We start from the raw sequence: 9,950 nt of genomic DNA, 5'->3' as shown, positions 1-9,950 counted from the left end.
GGGGGGGGGGGGAGGTGGTCGGGGAAGGAACTGATTAAAATCCGGATGGCCGTTCGGGCGATAAATCACGCCGACCGGCCTCGTCGCTCACCGAGACGAGAGATCGTTATGAGATGCAAGAGCGAAATATCTCGGTACCTCTCGGGCAGAATTGCCGGGGCGACAGCCGTAACATTGCGACCCCAACGTTCCGCTTTACGTGGCGCGTTATTGCGGAGAACGTTCGAGAGAAACGCAACATTAGTTGCGCCTGAACAGCATCCTTCAAATATTATTATTCCGATATCATTAAATGTACGCGTGCTCGTCGAGTTACATGCATTGTTTCGCGTTCGGTTTAATGCTGCTGGCAGTTTCCTCGGGCGATATCACAGAAATAATCGCGCTCCGGGGAAGTAGAAATTGGAAGGAACTGAAAAAGCAGACACCGGAGTTGCGGAATATTTCATATTTCCACGCATTCAAATAGATCTTAAGTCTAAAAATGTTCAAATGAAAAAGTCGCATCTCGATATCTTTCTTGCAAATTGCTGCTCGCTGGGTGTAATATCGACGTGTATCGGGAGACGTTTCTGTATTCGAATTAAATGGAAATTAGCAACCTCCGGGGAAAATTTGCATTCCTCGCGGTTTCTCCCTTCTTTTCTCTCGCGGGATACAAAGCCCGCTCAAAAATGCTTGACAGAAGCTTCCGGGTTTCCGAGTTACGGCGAAAGTTTCGCTCGTTCTAAGTTAAACTTAGCCGTGGAAGAGAGAGAGAGGGAGAGAGAGAGAGAGAGAGTGAGCGGAGCTTTACGCGTTACAATGCGTTTCCGCGCGCTGACTTAAGAGGTTTACAGGCCGTATGTCCGCGGCATGCTTTTACACGTCGTTCGAGCGCTATTCGGGAAATGAATTTCATTAGGAAGCATCTCGCTCCGCTATTATATCTGTTAGAATGCGCGTAATGTTCCAGCGGATGCGTAGTTCCGCGGTGGAGATGCTTGAGATACTGCGACAGAGTATCGTATAAGCTCCCGCGTCTCGCATGCTTTGCCGCATCGCCCGTCCTCGAACACTACCGTGTAAACGGTAAATTCGCATAAATCGATACACCGCGGGCGAGAAACGCGCGGGCGGGACAAGAAACGGGCTGTATTTTACGCGGGGAGATTGCTCTCGTTTTACGAGAATGTGATTTACGCAGTGAGTGTCAGGTATGCATTAAACGCGCAAATCTGGATGTACGGACGCGGTATTAGCTGCGAATCTCATGAGCGTAATACGAACGCGCATACGCCGGCTGGTCGCCGAAGTAAACACCGACCTAATTTCCGATCGGAGTTGTTTAACTCGCGAGAACGTACACGGAATGACTCGGAGCTACCGATCGCCGCCTTTGCGCGTACGTTTACACACGTACACGCGCGGATTTCTGCCCTGAAATTGTGCCCGCGTAACAACACGCATGAATACGAATTCATCGAATCCATGGATTTACGGCAGTTCAATGTTACGTTTCTCGACTGTAACTGAAGAAGAGCGAACGGGGGCTTCGCTCGAGAGCGAAAGCGAGAAAGCTCGAGAGAGCGCAGCGGCTGACACGATCACGTCTTAACGCGAGCTTAAATTGACAGACAACGGCTGTCGATGTACCGGCGGAGCCGTTCCGTGCGAGATTCGCAGGCAATTTTCAGCGAATCTGAATTTTGCACGGCACGGATGTCCCACGTGTGCCGGGCTAATACCACTCCGTGCGCGCATCACCGTCGGTGAGCATCGGAATGTACAGGATTGATCAAAAATCGCGGAAACAGTGGAATATCCCGAAGACGGGGCAATTCGGAGGAAATTGATCCGGAAAGGTGGGGTTTAGAGGAGAATTGTGTTAAAAACAAATATGTATTAAAAAAAAAAACTGCATGATCCATGAAAAAATTAAGGTTGGCCTGGAATGACCTTGGAATGACCTTGAATTATCGACTATGCTACGAAGTTAACTTTCACCACCTTCACCTTCAGTTAACAACACCACCCTTCTATCACCCTTCAACAACTGTTGTCCGAACCATCTTTTCATCAATCGCTACGTCTTCAAGATATCCCACTCTTTTGATAAACCCTGTATACGTGTTTACTTGACGAGCGTTCCGCACGAAAAGAATCCCGACGCCGTCGCCTTTCGTACATGCATACATGTGAATCACGGTGTGCGATAAAAACCGCAGACGGAGCGCGTTATTGCTCACGGTGATTTGTGCCCGCGATTATGCGCGCCGGGAGTTAATGCCTCCCGGATATCCAGAACGAATTAAACAGCGGGGTGAGTTGATATCGGACCTATTCCAGTAAGACCGTCTCTCTCCTCTCCGTGCGCGATACGGCGCGCGCGCGAATTAACAGGGAATTCTTCAGCCCCGATAATTCGCCCCGCATCGCGCCCGTTTCTTTTTTCCCGCCCCGCCGGCGCTATATATCGCTGCATTATACGCACTCTCGGCATACCCGAGGCGCAAAGTAGTACAAATCCGTTTCGCGCGGCCGACTTCACGGCTCGCACAGTTCAGACCGCATGAAATATCCGCGCCTCTCTCTTTCTCGCTCCCCTTTGCGGATTTCTTAAAACAACCCTCCCCGCCTCGCACAGCGCCGTTAGCTGGCCTTTTTTGCTCCGCGCAGCGTCAGCCGGCCGAGAGAGAGCTTTCCTTCATTTTTATTAACGTCTAATGCTCACTTTATGAAGAAGAGACGGCGGAGCGCTGCGAGTCGTGAAATCGAAATTTCAGATCGCGAGAAGAACGATCTTACTTTCCGTCCTTCTCGATCGCGATTTTATCGCCGTTATTTCTTAGGGAATCACGAAAACGCCGAGCGCGATCTGTACAGCGCGTGCTCATCAACGCGGCGGCGCTACCGTCCAGTTACTCAAGCCACTTATTGTCACTTTTTCTCGACAAGTCGCTGAAAAATTCACTATCTTCCAAAATGGGTCACTGTGGTCGTGTTTTTTCTTCTGGATATCGATCGCGTAACTTCTCCCCGTGGATCGGAAACGTGAAAAGCGAAATGTTTTCAAATTAAAAAATTTACACTTTTCACAAGTTCAAATTAGAGGAGATGATTCATGATCAACGCGCAGGTGGTCATGAATCTTCTTCTCTAGAGTGAACTCTGTGAAAAGTGTAAATTTTCTAAAACATTTCACTTTTTACGTTTCCGCCCTAAAGAAAATATTATGTAACCGATATCCTGGGTTCTACCGTTAAATTTGCCAAACATAGGAGTTCTGTGTATATTTTTGCTGCAACTTGAAGATCTGAAAGCTAAGTAAGACGACAAGCTGCTGAAAGAGGCCAGCGGGAAACTAAAGAAAGGAATAGAAAAAAAGAATATGAAAGAAATAGCCCATGCCGAGATAATACTTGCAGGTGCTTCAAAGCTTCTCGGGGAAACGCAAGAATAAAAGAAGGAAGTTATAGAATCAAAGAAAAAGCTATAGATAAGGGAAAGAATAATCTTGTAGACTATTTTAACAAAAAATCAAAGAGAGAAAGAGTAAATAACGAAGTTTGAGATGGATATTGGTTAGACCGTAACTAGACTATGCTTGTTTTTTTTTTGTTTTTTGTTATTATTTTTTTCTTATATATGTTAATTTTATATTAATTCTGCGTTATCTTCTCATTTGATGTATGTGTTAAGTTTTAATAGATATGAAACTGAAAGATGACATGTATATATTTTTCAAACATACTGAGAAGTTCTCTTTTTATTTAATAAAAATATACTATTTACTTCATTTAATAAAATTGTTTCGAAAGTGTATTTGCATCGTTCATGCCTTTGGTCTCCTCTTGTTATAAACTTTTAAACCGTACTATAAAAAGAACTCGTTATATATCAAATTACCCAAAGATATGTAAGACAGATAAGAAGGTGAGAATAAGTATTACTTTTTTGCTTAAGTATTTAATTACTCTCGGAATTTGATATAAAATGCCATCTTTGGTCATTATTTTGATGTCTGAGAAGTCACTTTTTGTCACCTTTTCTGCCAAGGAGTAGTCACTATTTCACCTTTCTCCTTCCGGTGGCTGGATGGCAACGCCGTTAATGCGTGACCGGTATTCGAGAATATAAACAGAGAAGCGACGCATAATTAAGCGTTTAATTTCACGGGTCACGAATCGAATTAATACCTCAGACGGTCCTACCGTCCCGCTTTACGTCGCGGTAATTTCGGATAAACGCGCGGATTAAAAGTAAACGAATGTGCGGGGAATCCGAGGCGTTCGCGGTTTCTTCCTCCCGATACATAGTTATCGTCGTTATCGCTTTTATATCCAACGTTGTTTATCCCGAACACCCGGTGGCGTCTCGGTGGCTCCATTCCGTGGAATCCCGGAATAAAGCGCGCGAGTGAAGAATGCAACTCGCCTTTGCGCGATATCTCGGCGCTTACTTTACATTATTCGATAGGAATAGCGGCCTCCGGGTGTACGGATGGTGGATAACGCTAACCTCTTACGATACTTAACGCCCTCCCTACGGACCATAATTCCTTAAGACGCTATTTCCCTTAGCTCAGTGCGAGAGGACGTTGCCTTACGCAATCATCGCCGCTGGCGCAGGATTTCTCTCGGGAGATGCGTGGACGCCGGTAAGATTTCGGAGAGGGAGGGGGGGGAGGAGCGACAGGAGGGAATGCACTAACGCCAGTAGAGAGAGTACTTTTCCTAGGAAAGAGGTTTTTTATACGCTTATCTTGAACAAACACGACTATTCGTCGCGTTTTAGTATTATTGCCTCGTATCCCCGTCCTCGTGGAAATTCTCGGAGAGATTTCGCGTAACTTAAAATTTAATACCTTTTCCTACCGGCGAAGAAAAAAAAAACGAATCGGAGAAGAAACGACCATATATTTGTACATTCGTTAATTGCGATCAAACGCACGCACGAGATTGACGTGGCGTTTCCCGACGTGAATATTTGCCTTCCTATCTCGGGTAAATTTCGGTAAAATCAGAAGGATACCTTTTAAATCACGGCTCGGAATATATTCATAAGTTGGAATAACAATATTCAGTGCTTCCACGATGATGCATCTTTGCGTTTTACGTACGAATAAAAATCACGCCGCCACGTTTGATACGGAAGCGTTAAATCATTTGCGATGCATCGTGCGATTGATTTCGAGCGGCTCGCGGCGACTCGCTCGAAAGTTTCGCGCGCGTTTCTGTCCAAGTGCGAACTCGGAGAGGAAAATTCGGAGGAGAAGAAGTGGAAGGGAAAAAAAGAAGAGAAAGATAAAACGCGGAGATCTCCTCGTAGCCATCGTCGCAACTCTAGCTGCATTCCCCGCGCTCGTTGTCTCCTCGCAGACATGCAGCCTCGTTCCACCCTCATTGCGCAAAACCACTTCTTCCCGGGTCGACCGCACTACTTCGGGACGCACTGTGGCCTTTCATCCGATCGTCGGGGCGAGATCGCGGCAAAGGGTTTTCACGGCGAGAAGGAAATATTGCGAGAGAATTCCCCTTACGCCGCGGCAGCGCGCCTCATTTGAACTCTGCAGCAGCGAGCCGGAGGGCGGAATAAAACGCAGAGAAGAAGCCCGCAGTGGCGTAGTTAGAACTTTCGGCGATGCTTCCGAACCGTGACTGCTATAATTTCGCCCCCTATTAATCCTGAAACGAGCCGCTTCTGGCGGAAGTGATAGTAGTTCAGTTTTAGAGCGTGGTGCGAAATGCACGGGGATGAGGGCGGGTAGCGTTTGGCACTGATTTCTGCATCTTATTTCTGCATCTTGGTTTCATTTTTTCGAAAAGTACGAAAATACGCACGGTGGAAAAGTGTAAACGCGGGAATTAATGATCTCTCGTTGGAGGAGCGCGAGGTACGCGAAGGTAAATTGGACGCGTTTCGAGTCGACCCCTTGACTGCCGATGGCGGGAATTTTCGCCAGTTTGGACTTCGCGTTCCCTACCGCAAACATTCATTTTCTCGTCATGAGATATTTTGTTACATCAGAGCCTCTAAATGTTGAATTCGATTTTTGAGTTCCGATTTGCACAATGTTACCTTAGAAAAAAGACATGCCTGTCAGAAATATTAGAATTTGTCGAACTATCGAATATTCTCGTCATGTGATTTTGTTATATTAAGATTTAATAATGAATGAAATATATAATATTTAGGTAAGTGTAATAAAGTTAATATTTAGATAAGATATAATATTTAGATAAGTTTAAAAAACGTCTACGTTTATTGCAAATTAACGTCAAAATTCATTTTAAGTTTGCCATATTAGCCGCCATTATGACAAGAAATTGTTTAAATTTGACTTCAAATTCGTCATCGGTATTATCAAAAACCTTTCTATATAAACTTTAATTAATTTTCGAGAACTTTTTCCTCCTCGCATTTTAAGACCAGTCGAAGAAAATGGTGTGGCTATGAAGAGGTTAAAAGAAATGTTGAAGGGAGTTATTTCGCTCTAAAAGCAGTATAACTTTATATTATACGCGCATTATTTTCATCGCGATACGAATTATGAAAGTCAAATTTTCTGCGATGAACAAAGAAACTTTTATTCTGCTTTACGTGAGAACAGCATAATTATTTTATTAACGATTAATTTATTTCGCATGAACAGAGATATTTAATTTAATTTAATTATTCAATTTAAAAATTAATTACAAATGTATGCGCACACGAAGACTCGCTTATTGTAATATTTTAATTAAGAACGATGGGAATTATATTTTGTTGAAATTTAACGTACAACTGATGTCCTAAACATTTTTCTCGGACTATTTTACGCGAGTTAGAACGTATTCATAAGAAAAGTACATATTTTATGTACGTTTCCGGAAAAATGTAAACGTATTTTCCAGGAAAATAAGTCGAGCGCTTTTATACGCGCGAGTTGTAGGTACGCATTTTGTATGTGTATATATACGTTTCTGTGACAATTCGACGTTACCCACTATAAAGATAACTTGTTTCAATTTACATGTAAAGCGTCCTGAAAAGTTATATCCGCCGTTTCATTACCACACACACACACATACATATGTACTCAGTCGTCATTATAAAAGCAGCCTCGATTCATTAAAAAATAATGCTCCACTACCTGGAGCAATCTACGGAGTATTCTGGGACTAGACGGAGCGCGATCTTCAACACTTCTTCGTTTAAAGACAGAATTTTTCGCCGCTTATACTGCGTCCCATTATTCACTCCTGAGTACATCTCTAACGAACGGCACCTATATTCGAGGCACCTCTCGCAATATCTCGATCGAGATAAAATTTCTAAGACGTATTTCTCGAACATCAATGGATCCCCCAAATGATCCTTCGCGTATCTTAATCAACGCTAATTTTTCCGCAGAAAAAAAACTAAACGTAGTCTACCATAGGTGTACTACGAGAGATATTCCTCACCAATCAGAGAATATAATTGTTATATAACGTAGAAATAACACGTAACATAACGGCTGCTATACGTTATTTATGTTGAGGTAACATAGTCGAGTTTGTATGCACACAATGTAACTGTGTTTCAAAACTGTTATTTATTATGAGTTATGACACACAGAATAACAGCAATATAACTTAAATATAACATGTTATGTAACAAGTATAATGTTTGCATTACTTCTACGTTATATAATATTTGTTATATATATATCTCTCTCTCTCTCTCTCAGACCGTCCGTTAAATTGTTCTCATGTGTAAAATATAATGTGTTAACATATACAAGAATGGAGAGGACGTTACATTTTCGACGTTTATCAAGTTCGTCAACGGATATAGCGTCCCCTCGATACTCTGAACAAATCTTTTTGCTGTCGAAATTTTCTCCAAACAAATCTTCTTGCCCCTACAGTAATTAACGATTTGCTGCGCCGGAGCAAAATCTTTTTCCTCCGTCGGTCTCCGCTTCTTCATTGCACACCACGGTGACCACGGTTGAGCTCCGTTAAGAGCGAGAGCGACGGAGACGAGTATTCGCACCGAGCTGACCGCACCTCACGACTATATAATTACAGACGGCGGGGGTGCCGAGGGCGTGGGCGACGCACGGCGGCGAGGACGTGCCGGTGTTCGCGATCGGGCCCCTCGCGAGCACCCTGTTCTCCGGCAGTGTCGACCAGAGCTACATCCCGCACGCGATCGCCTACGCCTCCTGCCTGGCCCATCACGCCAGCCGTTGCTCCCGGGATCCTACGAACAACGCCAATGCCAGCGACACAATGAACGCCGCGCCGATAAGCTGTCCCTCGGCGGAGCCCAACAGCGCGGCGATATCCAGCGACGTGATGAACGACCAGGCGCGAAATCCATCCACGAAATCCGCCGCCGGGCCGCGTCGTTCATCGGCCGGCCCGTCGTCGTCGTTACTACTGCTGCTGCCGGTGTTGTTGCTCTCGCTGTCGTCCGGCGTTGTCCGCCCGATTCCCCGGTGTCCCTTCGGAAGGACGAGTTAATGCGGCCCCCTCTTTCGCGTTCGAGGACTGGAAGGGCTCAAGCCCCCGTGACGTCGGTGGTACATGACACGGCGGAGGAAGCCGGCCGAAATAGCCGCATCCTGGCGGCCGCCTAATAAAGGTCGACGCGCGCAGTGACCGCAGTGTAAATTTGACGGGGCCGGCCCGCTCTCTCTCTCTCTCTCGTTCCGAACGAGTAGTGATCGTTGTGCGTCTCCCTGTGACCCGTTAAATGGGTCGTTTGCTCTCAGCAACGTCACTCACCGCAGAGGTCGCCGAGAAACGTCGCCGGTGCGTGCCAACGGTGCGATATAGCGGCGACGCGCAGACTTCGGGGAAGCAGCCGTAGAAAAGCTGCGTGAGGAAGAGAGACAGCTTCTCGAGGGCGATATAACGGCGGAGGATCCTTCATCACCGATCTCCTCTCCAGGAGGAAGCGTATTTGCATTCCTCGTGAGAGTCGACGGCCGACAAATGACGACGGATCGGGCGTCCGTGGACGAACGCCCGAGACAAAAAGAAGATACGCACGCGCGACGTATCCTTAATCCTCTCATGCATCCTCGGTCTGCTATCGGGACGATCCATCGATTCCGCCTCCCGTCTCGTGTAATCATTTTTAATTTAATTATAATTGATACAAGTTCTTGTTTGAAGTTCGCTGCCCAAGAATTCCGCAAACTTTCCGCAGCTTCTTCGGCGCGAAGAGAGTTAGCGAATTACAGAAGCAGGATCTTCTGTTCTCACGCGTTATTCCATAACTTTCGCTGAAGGAAATTGTAGAATTTCGTCATGCAATTTTCGCCCTTTCGGTTATCGACGAGCTGCGCTTCGAATTTTCGTACTTAATGCCGATTATTTAGCGCGAATTTGTTTTTAAACTCTTAGCTGTGGCGCACGTTAGGACAATATGTGATTTTTCCCTAGGACAAAAAGTGAAAACGTGAAAAGTTACGTGAGAATTATCTAGACGACAAACGTCCGTTGCACAGAAGAAAGTAGTGCCTAGAATCAAGTAAACGTAATCATATGATTTTTTTTAATCCCTTAAATTAAGTTATATTTTTATCAATTTATGTATATTTTAATAGCTTGTAAAAGAAAGTAAATACTTATTTAATCTCTGAAATATTTTGATTTGTAAATAAATTACTGAACGTAAGTGTAAAATGGTCCTAAATTTCGATTTTTCTATTCGGTAAATACTTTCTAAAAATAAATTCTGATATTCTCAATGAGCTGCAACTTTCTCAGAATGTGTATATACGCTCTTCGAGGCTAAAAGGTTAATAATGAGAGCACAACTGCACGGTTACTTCCCTACACGGTTTTTCTTCCCGATCGAAGCGGCGAATCCTTGCGTGAGGGGATTAATTTTATCGGGTTATCTCTAGCGCCTCCGATACAGATTGACTCTGCACAATGTTTCGGAGCTACCGCTGCTCCTTTCAGCCGTGGACCGTTGACTTGGCAGAA

At 44.9% G+C, this 9,950-nt stretch overlaps 1 protein-coding gene across 2 annotated transcripts in view; it reads left to right on the top strand.

The window, feature by feature from the left end:
• The window catches only part of LOC106748000 (alkaline phosphatase-like), a 206,526-nt gene extending 196,984 nt beyond the window's left edge, over positions 1 to 9,542 (top strand). For both annotated transcript variants that reach the window (XM_014626127.1, XM_014626128.1), the window contains one exon: positions 8,037 to 9,542. In XM_014626127.1, the coding sequence (XP_014481613.1) occupies positions 8,037 to 8,474 (438 nt within the window). In that variant the 3' untranslated portion in view covers positions 8,475 to 9,542. The remainder of the gene's footprint in view (positions 1 to 8,036) is intronic.
• Positions 9,543 to 9,950: the final 408 nt, after the last annotated feature.

Source organism: Dinoponera quadriceps, unplaced genomic scaffold (genome assembly GCF_001313825.1).
Source record: "Dinoponera quadriceps isolate SergipeBrazil2010 unplaced genomic scaffold, ASM131382v1 scaffold2167, whole genome shotgun sequence".
NCBI classification, from domain to species: Eukaryota; Metazoa; Arthropoda; class Insecta; order Hymenoptera; family Formicidae; genus Dinoponera; species Dinoponera quadriceps.
This window is presented reverse-complemented; position numbering and strand designations above follow the sequence as displayed.